Below are 22940 nucleotides of genomic sequence, written 5' to 3' on the forward strand. Positions count from 1 at the left end.
TACACGTTTTATAGCCTTAGCTGAATGACAGCAGTTTTTCCAATGGTTTACAGCAGGGATGTCAAACTCGTGGCCCTCCAGCTGTTGCAAAACTACAACTCCCATCATGCCTGGGCATACTACAGCTATCAGGGAATGATGGGAGTTGTAGTTTTGCAACATCTGGAGGGCCATGAGTTTGACATCCATGGTTTACAGCTTCAGTCTTGAACTATTGACCCTCCATTCCCTTCACTTATACAAGTGTCTCTAGTCCTGCAAAACACATATTTACTTAATCCCTTATCAGTGAGAGGCGAGGTAAACCATGGGCATTGTGTTCCCTGTAACATCAGAACACAACACAATGGAAAGTATATGTATTGCCACTCCTAATTGTGCATTGCGTACCATATAGTGAAGCATATGAAAAGCTTCTTCACATCACTGAACGCGTTTGTTTTGCGGTTACGTGAGGCACTGCATGCATTGGCCTTTAGGCTACTTTCACACTAGCGTTCGATCGGATCCGTTCTGAACGGATCCGATCATATTAATGCAGACGGAGGCTCCGTTCAGTACGGATCCGTCTGCATTAATAACTTAGAAAAAATTCTAAGTGTGAAAGCAGCCTGAGTGGATCCGTTCAGACTTTCAATGTAAAGTCAATGGGGGACGGATCCGCTTGAAGATTGAGCCATATGGTGACATCTTCAAGCGGATCCGTTCCCATTGACTTACATTGTAAGTCTGAACGGATCCGCTCACCTCCGCACGGCCAGGCGGACAGCTGAACGCTGCAAGCAGCGTTCAGCTGTCCGCCTGTCCGTGCGGAGGCGAGCGGAGCGGAGGCTGAACGCCGCCAGACTGATGCAGTCTGAGCGGATCCGCTCCATTCAGACTGCATCAGGGCTGGACGGAGGCGTTCGGGTCCGCTCGTGAGCTCCTTCAAACGGAGCTCACGAGCGGACCGGCGAACGCTAGTGTGAAAGTAGCCTTATTCTTACAGTAGAGAAGTCATTAATTATAACTGTTTATGGATTCGGACATTTAAACTTGCTTTTTAATTTTTTTATTCCAATTTAAATTTAGTAGGAGTCGGAGTCGGTTCATTTTTTGCCGACTCCGACTCCGACTCCAGGTACCCAAAATTGACTCCGACTCCTCGACTCCGACTCCGACTCCTCGACTCCGACTCCGACTCCACAGCCCTGCTTCTAAACTTCTAAGCCTTCTAACGTCCCCAAAAAATATAATGGCATTCACAAAATGATCCAGACATGAAGTAGACATATGGAGAATGTAAAGTAATAAATATTTTTGGAGGTATTACTGTCTATTATAAAAGTAGAGAAATTGAAATTTTCGAAATTTGCTAATTTTTCAAAATTTTGGGTAAATTTGGTACTTTTTTTTATAAGTAAAAATGAACTTTTTTGGCTTAATTTTACCACTGTCATAAAGTACAATATGTGACGAGAAAACAATCTCAGAATGGCCTGGATAAGTAAAAGTGTGTTAACGTTATTACCACATAAAGTGACACATGTCAGATTTGCGAAAAATGGCCTGGTCCTGAAGGTGAAAAATGGCCTGGCCCTGAAGGTAAAAACTAGCTTGGTCTTGAAGGGGTTAAAGCGCTCGTACAGGACATGGCTGCTTTCTTGCACAAACTGCGCCGCACCTGTCCACAGGTTGAGTCTGCAGCCTAGTTCTACTAAAATGACCAGGACTGAGCTGCAATGCCATGCACAACCTGTGGCCAGCGGTGGCGCTGTTTTTGGAAGAAAGCAGCCATCGTATCTTGTATAATGCTTCAGATATTCTATTTACTATTGCATTCTGATTGGCTGCCACATGTAATTACTTTCCTTTTTACACATAAGCCCCAGTATCTTGGCTTTACTGGTGAAGTTGATGAAATCCTCCCTTCTTCCCCAGTATATTTGAAAGGCTGGGGTGGATTACTCCCGTAATAACGTGTATGTGTCGCTGTATCGGGTTACATACCCCGGTGTGAGCGCGTTATCTGCGCAGGAATTATATCATTTATGTATTACGGATGTGAGCTTTAGAGTCAGATCAAACAGCCATGAAACGTAACACGGGCGGCGCAGAGATCCAGTGGTGTCCTCCATTAAGAAAATTGTCATCGTCCATTTCAGCTGCCACATGAGATCTTGTACTTTATAAATAAAGCTAGGTGAGATTATCCGGGGGAGGGTATCTTTTGGTAAACCCCTAACCTGTGCCTGTATATAGTGTAATTTATACTAAAAGCAGGGCTTTTTTTTTTCTTTTTTTATGTCTTGCTGCAGTGGCTGTATGGTAAAATGATTAGTGATTTCTGAGCTGCAGTACCAGACATGGCCCAAAAACAAGGGTGGCGCTTGTTTTTGTTATAAAAAAAAAACAAAAAAAAAAAAAAAAAAGGTTGTCTTTTGTGATTTTGGACAAGCCCTTTTAAAGGGATGTGCCCACAATGGACATGCATTACCTATCCCGGTGTTTTGGATGGCAAGAGCAGCACTGCAGAACGTGGCATGCTTCCTGTGGCAAATGAGGGCAGTATACGGCCCACAGCTGAGTATGGAAAAATGCCAATCCTGGTACGGAGTAAAAAAGTATTGATAATTTCATACCCAGTGCAACCCCTTTAAATGGCTCCGTGGTGCACTGTTGCTGAGCCATTGGAAGCCCCAGACTGGAAGTTAACATCTGCAATAGTACATTAAGGAATTGCCATTGAAGCGATTGCCTTATGTAATCATGCCTGTGTAACTCAAATCAGTGTGTGTGTCAGGCGGCGGTGCCCTGTGGATAGGCTCCAGTTACGTCTGTTGCCAGGAGGGTAGAGCGGTGTCTGCATGCCTGGCTGAGCGTGCCCCTCCTGCCGGTAACTCGCCCAATGGGGGCGGCGAGGTCTGAAATCTGTGCCTGTCCTGATTCCATGAAGAAGTGTAGTGTTAATCTGCCTGTCACATTATCTGCGCTCCTGCCGTGCCATCACTCTCTAATGCTTCTAGCAGAAAAGACTCAGTATCCTCATTTAGTCGATCAACATTTTTCCCCGGCCGTGTACACGGCAAGCCGGGATCGGAGCTTCAGGTTTACGGGGTTGTGGGAAAAAAAAAACATGGCTGCTGTCTTCTAGAAGTAGTGCCACCCTTATCCAGAGGCTGAGTCTGGTTAAAATACCCGACAGCATGGCACATGGAGAACAGAGGGGCTGTTTCTGGAAGAAAGTTTTTAGATTATTTTTTTTTTATTATTATTATTATTTTTTTTTATTTTTTTTAGGGGATTGCCTAAAGGCTATGGACACCTGTGGGGCAATTTCTTTTTTTTTTTTTATGCTAAAAATTGCTTTTTCAATTATTTTTTATTAAAAATGTTCAGCCATTTCTGAGATAGTGGGGTTAAGGTCCCTTTACACACTCCTTCCCGTCATTCCGCTGCTCGTCAGGGGAGGAGAGCCCTGCATTTACATGCAGCGATCTCCTCCACGGTATGGGGAGGAGTGATCCCTAATGCTGTCGCTCGTCCCCATACTGATTCGTTGTTTGCCAGCAGCAGAGCGTGATTAGACAGCACGGTCTGCCGCCGGCAAGCAATGATTTTTTTTTTTGTGTCTATTATAACTTTACATCACCAAATAATCGCTAACTAGCGTCCCTATGTACGCTCTTTAGTGATTATTTGGCGGATTCTCGGCCTTTTGTTAAGGGCCCTTTAAATATCAATCTGTTTGCAAAGTATCGCTTCTCAATCCTGTCAGCTGACGGCTCAAGTGAAGTCGTATCTCTGATCTCCTGACCTCATAAACCTTCTTTTAAGCCATATTCTTAGCCGTTTGATAAGAATGTTTGTGAGGTCAAGAGATAAGACTTCATCTGAGCCTTCAGCTGACGGGACTGAAACAGACTGATTTTTAACCCATGTATGTAAAAAAAGGCTAAAAATTTTTAGTAAAAACCATAAAAAAAAAATTAAGTGCAATCATTTAAAAAAATTGCCCCAAAGGTGTCCATATCCTTTAATTAACAATTCCACAGCATAGAGTTGTCACTTCATATGTTGCTTTCAGATGTTGTCGACCTGCACATCCGTTTTTGAGACTCGCCGTTAGCACGCTGATCACACGGATGCACTGATTAGCATAAAGTGGGTGCCTTTCACTGCCCCCCAACCCTTTCCATCTGTTAAAGACCCAGTAATAGTCCATGGGTGACAGAACCAGGGTGACAACTTACAGTTCCCCTGAGGCCTTGTATTATTTAGGGGGCCGGGGGTTTACCAGCCAAAAAATCCGCTGGGGACGTACAAGAAGATGCTGATCTAACATGTACAAGCCCTTTAATAACCAGAAACCTTCACTTTACTGTAACGTTCTGTTTTCTCGATTGTCTTTTTATCGACTGTTCGCTCTTCCTTCCAGTTGTTCCCGGGGCGCCCCCATGTGGTAAAACTTCTGGAAACGCTGCAGGAGTGGCTCGTCAGTATGCCGCTGGACAAGATCCCTTATGATGCTATCTTGGACCTGGTCAACAACAAAATGCGGGTGTGTTTACGAGAAGATTTACTCATAATGGGTCATTCCATAAAATAGGAAGGTGGGACGCTCTTTCAAGCGCAACTGTCAGCAGGATCAGCCCTGGTAAAGCAGGCATGCTGCATGGTAGGGTTGATCCGGCTGATTTAGGGCTCTTTCACACTTGCAGCAGGACGGATCCGGCAGGCTGGTCTCCCTGTCGGATCTGTCCTTCCGCTGTTTCGCCGAGCCGCTGGACCGCCGCGCCGTCCCCATTGACTATAATGGGGACGGGGGCTGAGCTCCGGCGCAGCACGGCGAAAGCCGCCAGACTAAAAAGTCCTGCATGTCCGACTTTTTAGTCCGGCGGCTTTCGGCGTGCACCGCCGTGCTGCGCCTGAGCTCAGCCCCCGTCCCCATTAACTATAAGCGCCAGCTCGGCGAAACAGCGGAAGGACGGATCCGACAGGGAGACCAGCCTGCCGGATCCGTCCTGCCGCAAGTGTGAAAGTACCCTAAGAAGATACCTGTCTTGTTGCGTTCACAAGAAAAAAAAAATATAGCGGCGTAAGAGAAAACTGGCTTAGTTGCCCATAGCAACCAATCAGATTGGTCCTTCAATTTTCCAAAGGCACTGAAAGGTGGAATCTGATTGGTTGCTATGGGAAACTAAGCCCGTTTTCCGTAGCACTGGTTTTGATACATTTCCTCCTTAGTCTTTATGCACTTGAGGGCTGCAGTGCACTGAGGGGCGTGGCCAGCACTGGAAAGACGAGGCCACACCCCTCAGTGCACTGAAGCCCTCAAGTGCATATAAGGAGGGGGTTTATCAAAACTGGTGCTAAGGAAAACGGGCTTAGTTGCCCATAGAAACCAATCAGATTCCACCCTTCATTTTTCAACGTGCCTTTGGAAAATTAAAGGCTCGATCTGATTGGTTGCTCTGGAAAAATGAATCCAGCCGGCAAAGGAGGCAATATGGAGCATCACAATGCATTAGTAAGGGGCTTGTATTAACTTCCTCTACATGATAAATGCCATGCACTGCAGTGGCATTGGGATCTGAGCCAGGCTGGTTGTCGGGTTCTTACACATGATCTCACAATGTTTTCTAGATCTCTGGAATCTACCTGACAAACCACGTGGAGTGGGTCGGCTGCCAGGGGAGCAGGGCGCAGCTGAGAGGATACCCCTGCTCCCTCTGGATGCTGTTTCACAGTCTCACAGTGCAGGCCGCGGTGCAGCCAGATGCCCTGAGCAACACAGGTAAGATGGAATAGCCTCACATTGAAGCCATATCATTTCAATGTAACATCTTTTTAAGGTCACAGGTTGTCAGGGCATGCTGGGAGTTGTAGTCACCAGCAGCTGGAGAGCTCCATCTTGGAAACTACATGCATTATTATAGTGCAGGGTTTTCTCCAACTTGTAGCTAAACTACAACCTTATCATGCACTGACAGCCTGTGTCTATCGGGGCATGATGGGAGATGTAGTTTTGCAGCAGCTTGAGAGCCCCAGGGTGGCGCTCACTGATTAAGTGCACACCCATGCTAGTACAGCCGGAGTTCTTGATGTGATTGCTGGAGACTAAATCTGGCTATACGCTGGGAATCGCAGGACCTGGTTTGATGATGTTTTCACTGCCTGGTTCTGTCAATCAAAGTGCAGAGAGAGCAGAGCCTCTAGGTGTAACGCCAACGCCCCCATTGCTCCTAGAGGCTCATTTGCATATATTAAAACATCATTTTTCACAGCAATGCGGGCACATATGAACACGGCACCAACACAGATGCCTTCAGCTGCCAAGTGCACATGTAACAGGTCTTCAAGAAACAGTGCCACTTTTTTTTAATGGCTGTGTCTGGTATTGCAGCTCAGCACAATTATGGACATGGGGGGGCGCTGTTTCTGGTGGTGGGGGGAAAGAAAGGGCAGACCTTTTTTTTTTTTTTTTTCCTACACTATGCAACAGTCCCATAGGAGTATGCAAGAAAGCTCCACGAAGCTGTGTATTGTAGGGTTTCCATTTAATGACAGAAGTCGGAATCGTGAAACGGCTACATGCACGCGAACGTTGTTTGTTTCCGTGTCCGTTCCGTAGCCCCGCAAAAAAAATAGAACATGTCCTTTTCTTGTCCGTTTTTAGGCACGGTTACAATGGATCCGTAAAAAACACATGGCATATGGATGTCCTTTTTTATTATTTTTTTGCAGACTGCATAACACACACATTCGTGTGTATGTAGCCAAACTCTGATGAAATCTCTGATCGTGGGGGGTCCAACTCCCAGCTCCCCGCCGATCAGCTGTTTGAAGAGACCACAGCACTTCAGCCCAGCTCAGTCGTATTCAAGTGAATGGCGCCGAGCTGCAGTACCAAGCCCAGCCTAAGCTGCGGCCTCCTCAAACAGCTGATCAGCGGGGGTCCTGGGTGTCGGGCCCCAGCCGATCTGAGTTTGATGACCTATACTAAGGATAGTCGTCCATATTGTAATCTCGGAAAAGCCTTTTAATGTCATTTGAGCCCTGCATATTTCGGCTGGCCTGCCAACCATCTAATGTGTATGGGGGGCTCCCAACTCTCACCTGGTGGCAGGAGGCAGAGGAAAGATAGATTTGGCTGTAGGATTTCAATGGGAGGAAGCCACTGTCGGAGGGTGTCCGAGAGCGGCCAACTCCTCCTTCCCCTGTTGAGAGCACATGCATGCTTGGCTGAGCGTGCATGTGTATGTGGGAGGGGGTTCAGGGGGCAAGGGTTTGGGGACACTCAAATGCTATCTCAAATGCATGGTAAGCCTAAAGCCACACATAGTGATTGGTTTGACCAATATAAGCCGCCTCCGTGGTAAAAAATGTGGTTTTATAGTGGGTACGTTTAGGCGATGAAGTGACTGCAGGGAGGTGAGTGGAGCCCCTACACCCGTCCTATAGTTTTCAGCTATCGGTCACCCGTTCACCCTACAACCCCCCGGGTGTCATGAATCGCCAGCGCTGAGAGACCGCTTCCTCTGCTAATATACGGCTCTGTCAGCGAGCGCCGGCCGCTCTCTCCCTCATTATTTGATTTTTAGAAATACTGTTACTCATTGATCACACAGAAAGCCATTAGGAGCAACAGGCCGAGGCCTTATCGACGGCACCGCCGACTCCCTGAGTTATGGGAACGCCCTTAAAGGTGCGACCTCTAAAAAATAGAATGTCGATAATTGAATTGATATTGGCTGTTTGTAGGAGGAGGTCAGAAGAGCAAAGACCCCCCTCCTCCTGAAGACGGGGTTTTCTTCCACTCCATCTACAGTCCTGTACGAGTTCCTGCCCTACCCCCCAAAAAAATTATATATTTTGGCAAGTGACATCTAATCAATACCACATTTACCCGTAAATTAAAAGGGTTTCGGAGATCAGGATATGGATGACCTATTTTCCATCAATATCCGATCGGTGGGGGTCTACCATCTTGGGGGGCACACCGACTTGATTCCATTCACTTTAAAAGGGCATGGCTTTAATCATCCTCATACAAGACCCCACATGAATTGCGATGGGGGGGGGGGTGAAAATGGCAGTGACTCCATGATGCTGACGTCCCTGCTACCCAACAGGCCTGTAACAGTTAGAGGAGGTTGTCCAGGATGAGAAAAACATGGCTGCTTTCTTATAGAAAGAGCTCCACTTCTCTGTTCAATAAACGAGACTGCGTTGCAATACCAGATACAGCCAGAGGCGGGCGTGGGCGCTTTCTGGGAAAAAAATATCCATGTTTTTCTAATCCTGGAAATCCCCTTTAAGGCCTCTTTCCCACGGGCGTGTGTGCCCCGTGGTTGTGCTGCGGGCCGCAATGCACGAGCACAGTCCGTGGGCTAGCCGCAGCAGATTGCGGACCCATTCACTTGAAATGGGTCCGCGATCTGGCCGTTCCGCAAAAAGATAGGACATGTTCTATCTTTTTGCGGAACGGAAGTACGGGGCTAAACCCCACAGAAGCACTCCGTAGGGTTCCCTTCCGTGGTTCCGTTCCGCACCATTCCGCATCTCCGGATTTGCGGACACATTGAAGTGAATGGGTCCGCATCCGTGATGCAGAATGCCCACGGAATGGCGCCCGTGTATTGCGGATCCGCCTGTGGGAAAGAGGCCTAATAATGATACACATCTGATTGCAGTAGCTTTAAAGGGTTTGCTTGGAATTAGTCAAATTTCATCCCCCACTTCAGAAACGGCACCACTCACGGGTTGTGTCTGGTATTGCAGCTTGACCCCATTTACTTGAATGTGAATGAGCTGCTATACACAAACCATGGACAAGACTGGGGCTTTTTCTCACCACAGAATTCTAGTGCTAGACAACCCCTTTAAGTGAGTCCTATATTAACGGGTTTCATCTTAGTCCCTCTACTGAGAGGAGACGATGACGGCTGCAGCCATCCTATGAGACGTGACACCCCTTTGGCTACCTTATACACCCCACAAGGGTTGTTACCCAGCATTTCCAGAATATTGAACAGAATATCTTCCTGAAAGAGCTGGTCTTAAAGAACTTTCACAGCATTACACAAAAACATGGCTGCTTTCTTACATAAACGGGGCCACCACCTGTCCACAGGTTGCATGTGGTATTGCAGCCCCATTCACTTTAATAGCGTGGATCTGCAATACCAGAGCCGACCTTAGGGCAGGTGTGGCGCTGTTTGCGGAAGAAAGCGGCCATATTGGAGTACGACCACATGGTGTGGCAGTTGAGGCCCATGCTGCGAACAAAAACCACACGACTTAAACATCGGGGTCTGATTTAGTTTAATTAGGACATGGTTCTTGGTCGCAGCATGTCCACACCACCACCACGCCATGTGGTCATAACCTTAGCACGACCGCTGTTTTTGTCTGCCTCCGATCTGCATTTCTTGCGGGTCGGACGCGGACCCTATTCACTTCAGTGGGGCTGCAAAAGATGGGGACCGCACTCCGTGTGCGGTCTGCTTCCGTATGTCCGTCCTGCAGCCCCGCAAAAGATAGAACATGTCAGCTTCTTGTCCGTTTTACAGAAAAGGAGAGGACCGTTCTATAGGGGGCAAGACGTTCCGCTCCACAAAATGCAGGATGCACACGGCCGTATCCGTGTTTTGCGGACCAGGCCGTGTGAATGAGCCCTTATTCCAATCCTTTAAAGCCCAGTCTATAATATGGACCCCTGGAACCCTCTTATCACGGGAGTGCGACATTTTCTCCGCCCCAGGTGATACGGACTTCGTGTATTACGGTGTGTCCTCTTCTCTTGGGCGTCTGTCTTGATGTCTTTATTATATTTAATGGTTTTCTACTTTATTGCTTAGCAACAAGCCTGGAAGGGGTTACATCTCTTCCCTATAACCAGACCCGCTTCTATTGGCCGCCGCTGTGTGACCCTCAGCGCCGTCCTCTCCTGTAAGTGGTCCCGCACTGGTCGTCAGCCCCCTTCCCCAGAACGGCGGAGATCTGCCGAGCGCTCCTTCCGATGAAAGAATTGGGTCACTTTTAGTCTGTGGATTATGTCTTGGGAAGGTTCCCCCCCTCTCCTTATATCTTGCTTTAAATCCCATGGAGTAAAAAGCCTGCAGCCTGCCTCTAATCCCCCCGCCACCAGGTACGGGTTTAATGGTTATTGTCCACTTTAGAGATTAGGGTAAAGCAGAATTGCGGTAGTTTGTGAGGAAGGAGAAAAGGAGGATTACACGATGATACGTGGCAGATGTCAGCACAAGATCCAGACGGGGACTTAGCCAAGAAAAAAATATATAAAAAATGAGCCATTTTGTCTCTTAACTCCTTAACCTTCAGACAATGGCTGGTGCTGCGGATTGTGGCTGACCTGGCGGCTAATGGAGGCCAGGCTTACGGCTAAACGCCAGGCGTCGCTACCACTTGGATATTATCGGCGACGGTTGCGTGTTATAGATTAACAGTCTCTAATTGAAGCCCCAAAACCAAAGTATGGTGACCCGGTGTACTAAGTGATTGCTCCTGCTTGCTGATTGTTGTACATATTCCCGCCATCGGCAGAATACAAGCTTCTTTAATGTCAGCCTGTATTCTGCCATTTACTTTGCAGTCGCCATCTGCACTGCGCACGTCGCAGCAGGACAGCCATAGCGATTGCGCCTGCTACTTGGCGCAATGGTGCAGGCGTAAGACTCCAGCTCTGTCAATCGGGGTGTCTTTTGAGCAGCGACCAGCCCCTCGCTGCCTAAAGCCTCGTGTACATGGCCGTACCTTGTAATTATGGAATAGTCGGGTAGGACCACCTCACCCATGACCAAAAATGGAGCAACCAGAGAGAGTGCGGCAATCAATTTCTACAGCTACCCCCCCACTGTTGTTAAAAGCAGTTAAGTAGGTGAATGGGACATGAAGCATATAGAAAGGCCTGACTGCGCCACTTTAATGGGTTGCTATGGGCACCTCACCTGCCCTTTGCAGTCGTGGCTCCCTCTAGTGGTCATTTCTATCTATAGTTGTCCGTTCATTTGCTAGAAACTACTACATTGGGCCTTAAAGGGGTTCTCTGGGAATAATGACATTTTAGCCATTGCCGGCGGCCTGCCCTACTAAGCTGAGGATTCATACTTGCCTGCTCTCCGCTGCTCTGATCCTCTGATGTGTCCATATACCGGTCCCCATATTGTTAAAGGGAACCTGTCGCCTCCAAAACACATTTTAAAGCGACATCATTACCTTACAGGAGCCCCCAGTGTGTTCCTAATCATGTTTTTCATTCCTCCACTGGTTGTTGTATACTTTATAAAAACGCTGTTTGAGGGTCTATTCACACGTCCGCAATTCTGTTCCGTATTTTGCGGAACGGAATTGCAGACCCATTCATTTCTATGGGGCCGCACGATGTGCTGCCTGGATCCGGAAATGTGGACCCGCACTTCTGGGTGCCCAATTCCGATCCCGAAAAAAATAGAACATGTCCTATTCTTGTCCGCAATTGCAAAAAAGATTAGGCATTTTCTAATAAGTGCCGGCGATGTGCGGTCCGCAAAATGCGGAACACACATTGCTGGTGTCCGTGTTTTGCGGATCAGTGGATCCGCAAAACACACACGGATGTGTGAATGGACCCTTATTGTGTCTTCGCTATCCTCAGAGTCATGCTTGAAGTCAAGGGGGCAGCGGCCTCCTTGCTTCAAGTCGAGCTAAGCCCAACCCTTACCCGTCCTCCCTTCAGTGTGATTGACATCCTGCTGTCAGGCTGGGATCGTGCAAGTCTCGCGCATGCGCGGTGCACTCCTTGTCACTGAGCGATCCCGGCTCCCGCACTCAACCAGCCGCTTTCCTCTCTCTGCGCATGCACTGGGCACGCGCACACTATGGAAAAGCCCGGCGCATGCACAGAGAGAGGAAAGCGGCCGGCTGAGTGCGGGAGCCGGAGACGGGATCGCGCAGTGACAAGGAGTGCACCACGCATGCGCGAGACTTGCACGAGGCCGCTGCCCCCTTGACTTCTAGCATGACTCTGAGGATAGCGAAGACACAGATTAAGGGTCCATTCACGCATCAGTGTGTGTTTTACGGATCTGCAAAACACGGACACCGGCAATGTGTGTTCCGCATTTTGCGGACTGCACATCGCCAGCACTTAATAGAAAATGCCTAATCTTGTCCACAATTGTGGACAAGTATAGGACATATTCTATTTTTTGGGGGATTGGAAATTGCGCACCCGGGAGTGCGGGTCCGCATTTCCGGATCCGGGCAGCACATCGCGCGGCCCCATAGAAATGCATAGCTCCGCAATTCCGTTCCGCAAAATGCGGAACAGAATTGCGGACGTGTGAATGGGCCCTCAAACAGCGTTTTTATAAAGTATACAACAACCAGTGGAGGAATGAAAAACATGATTAGGAACACACTGGGGGCTCCTGTAAGGTAATGATGTCGCTTTAAAATGTGTTTTGGAGGCGACAGGTTTCCTTTAACATACAGCACGGCATGGACATGGTCACCTGCTCCACTGCAGCCAATTTATGGCGTCAGCCGTGACGTGTCGCTTGAGCCATGTCATTTAATCTAATGTATACGGCAGGGGTCTGCAACCTTCGACACTCTAGCTGCTGTGAAAGTACAACTCCCAGTATGCACGCTTGGCTCAGCTGCTTTTTGCAACACACATATAAGTGAATGGAGCATGCTAGGAGTTGTAGTTTCGGAATAGCTGGAGTCCCTGAGGTTGTTGATTCTTAGTATATGGCGACCTTTAGTCCTGGAAACTACCAGGTAAACTAAAAATGGGTCCTCTTATCATATGGGTGTTGGCGGCCCACCCCTGTGACACACGGGGCAGCCCACGTTGTGGCCGGGTCACATGTACTGTTAATATTTTCCCATTTCCATCCTATTGCGGACATCTTCATAATTTCATTTTTTTTTTTCAAATATTATTTTTTTCCCTGTTTTCCCCGGAGACTTTTCCGCTCCCGACGCTGAGCGATTGGGCGATTGCCTTCTGCCTCTAAAAATTGTTTTGAAGCATTTCTTAATACCGGCGTCTAATCTGAGGTAATCTTATGAGCCGGCGTCTTATGATGTGTGATGTGATGGGTCCGCGGCCTGGGGGGGGGGCTTATATTAAACAATATAGTTGTGTGCCGATAGATGAGACTGGCTCCAGAATGATAAATCCATTCCTTACCTTCCCCGCTCCCGTACTGCTGCGGCGTCTGTAAAGACAACCATAGTCATTCCCTGAAAAAAAAAAAGGGATAAGGCCCATTTCACACGGGCGAGTATTCCGCGCGGATGCGATGTGCGAGTTGAACGCATTGCACCCGCACTGAATACCGACCCATTCATTTCTATGGGCCTGTTCACATGAGCGGTGATTTTCACGCATCACTTGTGCGTTGCGTGAAAATCGCAGCATGCTCTATATTCTGCGTTTTTAACGTAACGCAGGCCCCATAGAAATGAATAGGGTTGCGTAAAAAATCGCAAGCATTCGCAAGCAAGTGCGGATGCGGTGCGATTTTCGCGCACGGTTGCTAGGAGACGATCGGGATAAGGACCCAATCATTATTATTCTCCCTTATAACATGGTTAGAAGGGAAAATAATAGCATTCTGAATACAGACTGCATAGTACAATAGCGCTGGAGGGGTTAAAAAAAAAAAAATTCCCCGTAATCCACTTGATCGCGAAGCCGGCATCTCCTTCTGTCTTCTGTGCTGTGTGCAGCAACAGGACCTGTGGTGACGTCACTCCGGTCATCACATGATCCATCACCATGGTAAAAGATCATGTGATGACCGGAGTGACGTCACCACAGGTCCTGTTCCTACACAGCTAAGATGAAGACAGAAGAGATGCCGGCTTCGCGATCAAGTGGACTAAGGTGAGTTAAATTATATATTATTTTTTTTAACCCCTCCAGCGCTATTGTACTATGCATTATGTATTCAGAATGCTATTATTTTCCCTTTATAACCATGTTATAAGGGAAAATAATACAATCTACAGAACACCGATCACAAGCCCGAACTTCTGCGATTTTTCTCACGCGAGTGCAAAACGCATTACAATGTTTTGCACTCGCGCTGAAAAATCGTGCATGTTCCCGCAACGCACCCGCACATTTTCCCGCAACGCCCGTGTGAAAGAGGCCTAACTGGAAAATGACTTACAGTGGTTGTGCAGGATTAGAAAGACGTGGCTGAAGAAACAGCGCCACACCTGTCCGTGGATTGCATCTGGTATTGCAGCTCGGCTCTACTGAAGTGAATGAAGCTGAGCTGCAATACCACACACAACCTGCAGACAGTGACGGCGCTATTTCTGGAGAAATGTATACCGACATATACTGTTCTGGCCTGCGAATACAGTAAGGCCTCATGAACACGACAGTTGTGTGTGTCCGTTTTCCGTGATTTTCTGCGGACCCATTGACTTTCAATGGGTCCGTTGAAAACTTGGAAAATGCACAGTTTGTCATCCGCGTCCGTGATCCGTGTTTCCTGTCCGTCAAAAAAATAGGACCTGTCCTATTTTTTTGACTGACAACGGTTCGCGGACCCATTCAAGTCAATGGGTCTGTGAAAAAACACGGAGGCACACAAGATTGTTATCCGCGTCCGTGATCCGTGTCTGTTTTTTTCCTATAATTTTTAAGGCAAACTTGACTTAGATTTTTTTTTTTTCACTTTTCTGGTCTGGTGATCCTCTAAAAATCAAGGAAGACACACAGAAGAAAAAACGGACACGGAACAACGGAACCCCGTTTTGCGGACCGTGAAAAAATACTGTCGTGTGCATGAGGCTTTAGTGTGTTTACCATTATACGGACTGTTTCTGCGAAGTCATCTCCCGGTGGCATCTTCCATCGTGTCAGTCATTCCTCCACTTTCCATTGAAATCGCCAAAAACAACAGCGGCCACGACAGGCATATGCCTAGTGCAGTGGCTGAGGAGGAAAGAGCATGACGCAAATCTGTCATTGGCATTTGTCGCGTGTCATGCTTCGCCCCCTGCACTGTTTTGCCTGGAGTGTTCCTTTAAGATACGTACAAGAAAGAAAAAAGGGAGGGGACCAGCTGCGAACAAAAGGCGCCAAACACCTAAAACGGGGATTGTGCAATAAGAATAGTGAAAGTAAAGTTCAGGAAAGTCTCGTGCAGTTAAAAACGGATCACGGACCTGCAAGTGACGAGACTTTCCTGAACTTTACTTTCACTGTTCTTATTGCACAATCCCCGTTTTAGGTGTTTGGCGCCTTTTGTTCGCAGCTGGTCCCCTCCCTTTTTTTTTTTTTTTTCTTTCTTGTACGTATCTTTCTATATATCAGTCACTACCGGCAGCGGTTAACCTCTCCTCCCTGCTGGCGCCCTGCAGTTACTCTACAACTTTTTGGATTTCCATCCAAGGAGTTCTGTGATTAACGCTCTTTTTTCTCATGTGTTCCATAATTGCTGTCCCGCTGTATGGCATATGGTGTTTTTCCATGTGTGACGCCGAGCTCCCGGGTATTGTATGTCTGTGGGTCGAGATCCAGCAGGTGCTATAGGGCATTGTGCCCGCCTCATTCATGCCTCCAGCTGGCCATCTCGCTATCTCTACCATCAAGCCTATATTGTCTCTGCTGAAACGCACACCTCCGTTCTCGAATCCTGATCCTCCCTGCCCGGCTCGGCTTTCCCTCGTCCGTTCCTGATAAGACTCAGCAAAACATTACTGCTGCAACAGTGTTAAATATTCATCTGAGTAAAGCGGGCAGCGGCACCGCGCCAAGCCATTAGGCGGAAGACAAGCCGCCCGCCACATGTGCCAGTGCTGGCTGTCTTGGTACAGGGGTATGTTGTTCCACATTGCCTACTTAAATTAAATATACAATGTATGCAGATGTATTCTGTGATGGGTCTTCTGATTACGGGAGGGGGGGGGGGATCTCCTCATTCACTGACAGCTCAAGGGGAGTGTCTTTTCCGCTGCAGCACAGAGGGCGCGTCCATCATGCTCTCCCCCCTCAGGAGGCGCGTCAATGCTCCCCCCCCCCCCCTCAGGAGGCGCGTCCATGCTCTTCCCCCCCCTCAGGAGGCGCGTCCATGCTCTTCCCCCCCCTCAGGAGGCGCGTCCATGCTCTTCCCCCCCCTCAGGAGGCGCATCCATGCTCTTCCCCCCCCCCCCCCCCTCAGGAGGCGCATCCATGCTCTTTCCCCCCCCCCCCCCCTCAGGAGGCGCGTCCATGCTCTCCCCCCCCCCCCCCCCAGGAGGCGTGTCCATGCTCTCCCCCATCACAGCTCGGGGGGAGGGGCGTGTCCATGCGCTTTCCCGATCACAGCTCGGGGGGAGGGGCGTGTCCATGCGCTTTCCTGATCACAGCTCGGGGGGAGGGGCGTGTCCATGCGCTTTCCCGATCACAGCTCGGGGGGGCGTGTCCATGCGCTTTCCCGATCACAGCTCGGGGGGCAGTTGAAGGATGGAACTGAGCATGTGTGGCCATCTCAGAGATCAGGACAAAGAAATAAGAAACAAAACAAACAGCAGGTGGCGCTATACAGATACATTTTATTCAATAACTCAGTGGCTATGCTAAATTTTTAATCACATGAAATCACAAAAGTATTGAGATCCAGGGGCTGTTTTGAAAACTGTAGAATATTTTTCGTGGAACAAAGGGATTTTTTGTTAAAAATTATTTTTTTGTTTTGTTTTTTAATAAGTTTATACTTATCTGATGCATTCCACACCGGTGGTCCTCGCTGACTCTGCACTCTCCATCTTCCAGTCCCGGCATGGGCATGGTCACATGCTCTGCTCCAGCCAATGACTGGCTTCAGCAGTGACATGCTGCTTGTGACCACGTCACCAGCAGCATGTCATTGGACGGAGCGGAGCATGTGATCATCGCCATGCCGGGACTGGAAGATGGAGAGCACAGAGGCGGCGGGGAGCAGGTAAGTATGAATCTTCTGTTTCGGGGGCCATGCTGCAAGAACTTGTTAAAAATCATTTATACTGGAAAACCCCTTTATAGGCCAGGAGCGGCTAATGGTGCATCTATATCTTGCCTCACAAGTTACTCGCTCCCATCTGCCTCCTGGTCTGTCTGTAGGGGGGATGTAGAAGAGTATAATGCCTGACTACAGGGCTTGTTTGTAGTCTGTAACCATGGATACACCTGCATATGAGAATGTTCAGCAAAGTTTGAGATTTTTCTAACGCGTTTGAGCCAAAAATCTGTCTAAAAACCTTAGCTGTGCCAAATCGCGCCACTTTTTAAGACAGATTTTTGGTGCATTTACATTACCAAATCTTTATTGCCGAGATGCAGAGTAAACCAGCGTTTCACAGGTTAAATCTCATCACTGACTCCTCTTCTCTGCAGAGTTTGAAGGCGACGCTCAGGCAGTGCTGAAAACCATGAGAGGATACATCAGGGAGTTTTTCGGATGCCGGGAATGCGCCCAGCACTTTGAAGCCATGGCCAAGGAATCTGTGGACAGCGTGAAAACGGCGGAGGAGGCGGCGCTGTGGCTGTGGAGAAAACACAACGTGGTCAACAAGAGGCTGGCCGGTGAGTGGAGACTGTCACAGCCTAGACTAGACAAGCCCTATGGAGGCTTGGTCCATTAGAGCTCCCCCTGCTGTCCAGACACCAGAACAGCCTGCCTCATCAAAAAATCCTGTCAAAACCATTTCATGGAGAAGACGATTGCTAAAACAGATGTTTCTGAATTATAAGGCCTCATGCACACGACTGTTTTTCGGGTCCGCATCCGAGCCGCAGTATTTGCGCCATTCACTTCAATGGGGCCGCGAAAGATGCGGACAGCACTCCGTGTGCTGTCCACATCCGTTGCTCCGTTCGGAGGCCCCGCAAAAAATAATTGCATGTCCTATTCTTATCCGTTTTGCGGACAAGAATAGGCATGTCTACAAATTGCGGAAGGCACGCAGGCAGCTTCCGTTTTTTGCGGACCGCCAAAAAACGGAATGGTCGTGTGCACGAGGCTTAACTCTGTGCTAGTCCTCTCTCATTCCTAATGGAAATGTGGCGGGCATCGACAGTTGGTTGTCACCATTCTCCTGGTCTATAGGCTGTGTCTCTACACAGTGTTAGGCCTCATGCCTACGACCGTATCCGTTTTGCAATCTGATAACAGCCGTGTGCCTCCCTCATTTTCCTGTTCTGCCCAATGGTAAAAATGCCCAGGGCATGTTCTGTCTGTCCTGCAGAACAGACATACGGCGGATGCGGGCGGTATCCTTTGAAACAAATGGGCCTGCATCCGATCGGCAAAAATAGGGTCAAGTGCACGGAGGCTTAACACTGTCCCCTTGACGAGAGAACTGGTAATACCTTGTTGTGAATTTAGTCAACCCTTTCCAGGAGGAATAACAGAGGACTCCCAAGATGTAAAGTTCTTAGAAACATGGTTCAGCATTTGTTTTAGTACATACCTGTAACCCCCTATAAAATATTTCAGGGTACCTCACAAATCCGCTTGTGTGAACTCGTCCTTTGTCCCATGGAGACTGACGAGGATTAGCATGGCTCCATGCCTTCACTGCCAAAATGTCTAATAAATGCAGATTATACGCTCCTCCCTGTATTAAAGCTCACACCCCCATACAGTGCTCCACCCCATAAGTTGCAAGCCTTTGATGAGCAGCGTCCCCTCTCCTGGCTCTAATGTATTTCAGCAGAGATCAGCGGCGCCCGCCGGACAGACTGCAGACTTGGAGGAGTTTTTCTGCAGTTACTAAAGTTTAGGATTTTTTTTCCCTCAACCGCCAGTGTCTTCTGTGCGCACCTGATTTCTGGGAAAATCAGGAGTGGGGCGATATCGCACAGATGGTCCGGTTGCGGGGCAGTGAGGCGCAGATGGAAGGGAGGTTGGGGGGTGATGGGCAGAGAATTTTGCTTGTTACCTGCAACTAAATGCATAAATGTCAACTTAGTGCTGGGCTCCTAGATTAGAAGTTTTTTTTTTTTGTGTGTGTTTTTTTTGGCGTTCAGTTTGGCAGCGCAGGACATACACACTACTCCGTCAGACTGTCCCATCTTATGAAGCCACATGCCCCACGTAAAACCCATACCAAGGCTCCTCCACTGCCCCATATTCCCCAGAATTGCCTGTCTGTCGCCCCAGCTCCAGTTGCATATTACCTGCTTCCACTAGAGGCAGCGCTGCGCCCTCTGCTGGTAGTCGGGATGCTGCATGCATTGCTGCGTTCAGACACCTGTTCCTGTAGATGTCCTATGCAGGGTAGAAGAACATTGCAGGTGAGCATTCGCTGTCGGAGCAGTCAGTGGTCACTTCTGCTGAATGCTCTCAGTGACATATGCCAAGTTCAAAACACCTAGTTCTCAAAATCTAACAGCCGGTTCACCTGGAATGATCCCCTAGTCACTAAGGTGAACTGGTTTTGCACGTTTTATTTCCATATTCCATAGAAGTGTCCCTCTCTGGAGGACCCAAAATGAGCACTGCATGCAATGCTCTGTTTCTCCTGTGGTGATGCTGTAGGGAAACTGAGCACTTAGTGACAAGGTTTCCTGTACATTACAGCTGATTGTTGATGATCTCACCTTATTTTCTAAGGAATTTTCTGGGGAAACTTTGGAACGGTCCAGTGTTTTTGGCTTTACATGATCCTTATTACCTCCCGTTCATATTCCCACATAGGTGCTCCAAGTGAGGATCCAAAAAGCCCCAAGCTAGAGTGGCCAACGCCCGACCTGTGCCCTGCCTGTCACGAGGAGGTAAACGGGCTTCACAGCTGGAATGAAAAGGAAGTCCTCGCCTTCCTCAAGCGGCACTACAGCGTCAAAGAGATCTCCCTACAGTACGCCGATCCTAACGAGGATGCGAAGAACGACAACCTTCAAGCCAAGGATCCCGGAGGAGGCACCGACTCCGGACTGAAGAAGCCACACGACCAGCCGATTGTCAGACCAGACTTTATAAACAAGCTGGTTCCAAAACCCATCGAAAAGGAGAAAAGCTCCGAGCACCAGGAGGGCAACAAGATGTCCGTCAGCTTCCTGGGCCTCGGCTTCTCCAACATAGACATGAGCCTGTGTGTGGTTCTCTACATCACCTCCTCCTTATTTTTAATGATCATGTATTTCTTTTTCAGAGTTCGGTCCAAAAGATGGAAAATCAGGTATAACCGGCCATATGTATAATTTTATTGTTGTGTTTTTTTTTTATTTAATTTTACCCACCCAGTTGACCATTTTTGACTCCCCAGAGTTTTTGTACTAATTGCTTTAATATATGTATGTTTCATGATCAGGGACCGATGTATTTGGATGTGTTTGTACGAGATTAGAAATGGGGTCAGCTTTATTTTTCCAGAAACAGTGCCACTCCTGACCCATAGGCTAAGTCTGGTATTGCAGCTCAGCTCCAGTCACTCACTGCAGTACTGCATACAGCTCTGCGGGGTTAAATATGCCCTCTAATCTTGTACAACCCCCTTAATACACATTTTTAAAAGGGGTTCTTTGGGTGTTTAATATCCTAACTCAGGGATGGGTCATCAATACCTGATCGGTGAGGGGCCTTTTCCAGCACCCGGGACCTTCAACCGTAAGCACCGCGGCTTCCTAACAGCTTGCCAAGCACAGCGCCGTCCATTGACTGTGGCTGTGCTTGGTATTGCAGCTCATTCCTATCCACTTGAATGGGACTGAGCTGCGCCTAGGACCTGTGACCAATGAACGTGGTGTCTCTGTCCTAGAAAGAGGCCACTGCTCTAGAGTGCCACAGCCTACCCACACCAATCAGGTATTGATGGCCTATCAATATTAAATACCTGGAAACCCCCCTTTAAGGGCTCATGAACGTAAGGGTTCAGTGTCTGTATTGTGGACCATAAACCACTGGGCCCTGGCCGTGTGCACTCTGTGGTGCAGATGTGGACCCATCGACATGAATAGGTCTGCACTCCGCAAGATACGACCGAAGATAGGACTTCACCTATCTTTTCTGGAGTGGAGGCACAGAACGGAAGCGCTTCTGTGGACGCTCAGGTCCGTGCCTCCGCACCGCAGAAAGATAGAACATGTTCTATCTTTGGCCGTAACTCGCAGATCGTGGACCCAGTCAAGTCAACGGGTCCGCAAATGCAGTGCAGACGGACGGTGCCCGTGCATTGCGGACCGCTATTTGGGGTCCGCAGCACAGGCGAGGTGCCCTTACACTTGTGTGCATGAGCCCTAAGCCTTCTGCTCCTTGATTTTGTGCTGCTGCTGCCGAGGAATCGGTGCTGGTTTTTGGGATGAGCCCACCCTTTAATATGACTTTAATAAGGGGTAGCCTGGGCTATTTATGGATATGCCATACAAATCTGATAGATGGGGGTCTGCCCATATCTCCAGAACTGGAGCCTCCTGCCCCTGAGGCGGTCAGTGACAAACGCACGGCCACCTCTCCGTTCATTCTCCGCCTGTTCAGGAGATGTGGGTCCCAGAAGTGAAGATGTCATAAATATCTAACATAGGAAGACCCCTTTAAAAATTGTATTCATTGTTACATTCATTTCTGTATGGGGCACACTGTTGAAGGGGGTCTGGTTTTGTTTTTTTTCCTCCAAAGACAGCGCCACCCTTGTTCATGGGCTCAGTCTGGTATTGCAACTCATTCAAGTGAATTCAATACCGGATACAACCCATGGATAAAGGTGGCGCTGAAAAAACTTGTTTTCTTTTAATCTTGGACAACCATTTAAAGGGGTCGGCCTACTAACAACATTATCCCCTTTCCACAGCCTAGTGAGCATGTGCGACCACCGCTCAATTCACTTCTATGGGACTGATGGAGGTCTGCTGCAGTCGGTGTAGCGATGGTCACGTGTGTGCACTACCGGATGGACGGGCGCTTGTTAAGTGGGCTCTCTCCGTGCCAGTTGTATTAACCCTTTGTGGGCATCTTCTTGATAACTTCGTCTTCACCATGAGCCATTCTCTGCATACTTGACTAATATCACAGAATCCATGACCAACGTGGGGCTTGTTGTTAAAAGGTTTCTGTCACCTGAAAAATGGGTATTAGCGCCATCTCACTGCCTGCCGCCGTTATTGAGAAAAACGAACTTTTATAATCTGCTAATTAGCCTCTAAGTGCAGCGGGGGCGTTGCCCTTGCTCCTAGAGGCTCTGTTTGCCCACCTCTTTTCACGCCCTTCTTCTCTTGATTGACAGGGCCAGGCAGCGCTGCTCTCCTCCCGCCGGCCCTGTCTGCAGTGTAAATCTCGCGCCGTTCAGTATTCGGCGCAGGCGCAGTGAGGAAGCTGGCAGCCGGCGAGCGTCCTTCCCTCGCTGCGCTGCAGATTTACACGGCAGACAGCGTCGGCAGGAGGAGACCAGCGCTGCCTGGCCCTGTCAATCTAGTGTAGCCGGGCGTGGCCAGAGGTGGGAGAACGGAGCCTCTAGGAGCAAGGGCAACGCCCCCGCTGCACCTAGAGGCTAATTAGCATATTATAAAAGTTCATTTTTCTCTAACGGCGGCACGCAGTGAGATGGCGCTAATATCGTAATGTTCAGCTGACATTAGCACATCGCTTATGTCAGCCAGCTGTCAGGTGACAGAAACCCTTTAAAGGGACATTCCACCCAAAATCATCTTTTATCTTCTGATACATGAGAACGTGTCATCTGTAGGAGCAGAGAGGCCACGGTGCTATCGACAGAGGCCCAGACCGTATTAAAAAAAATAAAAAAATGGTGCCAAACTCTAACGTACCATTGAAATCAATGGAACTGTTATGTCAAATAATTGAGGTTCTGTCGCCCCAGTAAAGTTGTCCTTATCTGATTTTAGGTGGATTTGCCCTTTAACCATCCCCCATCTTGCCACGCACATGCCCCACAATGGCACAGTAGTGTTTTTCTAAACCGGGTCACTTTCTGTCAGATAGTTATTCACTTGGCAACTCACATCTTAAAGG

The 22940-nt window shown here is 48.5% G+C and overlaps 1 protein-coding gene across 2 annotated transcripts in view; it reads left to right on the top strand.

The window, feature by feature from the left end:
- Positions 1-22095, top strand: part of QSOX2 (quiescin sulfhydryl oxidase 2) — a 47663-nt gene extending 25568 nt beyond the window's left edge. The window contains exons 9-13 of one of the 2 annotated variants that reach the window (XM_044305653.1): positions 4418-4540; positions 5626-5776; positions 17369-17557; positions 19674-20154; positions 21763-22095. In XM_044305653.1, coding sequence (XP_044161588.1) covers positions 4418-4540; positions 5626-5776; positions 17369-17557; positions 19674-20154; positions 21763-21835 — 1017 coding nt within the window. In that variant the 3' untranslated portion in view covers positions 21836-22095. Of the gene's footprint in view, positions 1-4417; positions 4541-5625; positions 5777-17368; positions 17558-19673 lie in introns of both variants that reach the window. The other variant, XM_044305654.1, reaches the window with a different exon arrangement.
- Positions 22096-22940: the final 845 nt, after the last annotated feature.

This window comes from Bufo gargarizans, chromosome 9 (genome assembly GCF_014858855.1).
Source record: "Bufo gargarizans isolate SCDJY-AF-19 chromosome 9, ASM1485885v1, whole genome shotgun sequence".
NCBI lineage: Eukaryota > Metazoa > Chordata > Amphibia > Anura > Bufonidae > Bufo > Bufo gargarizans.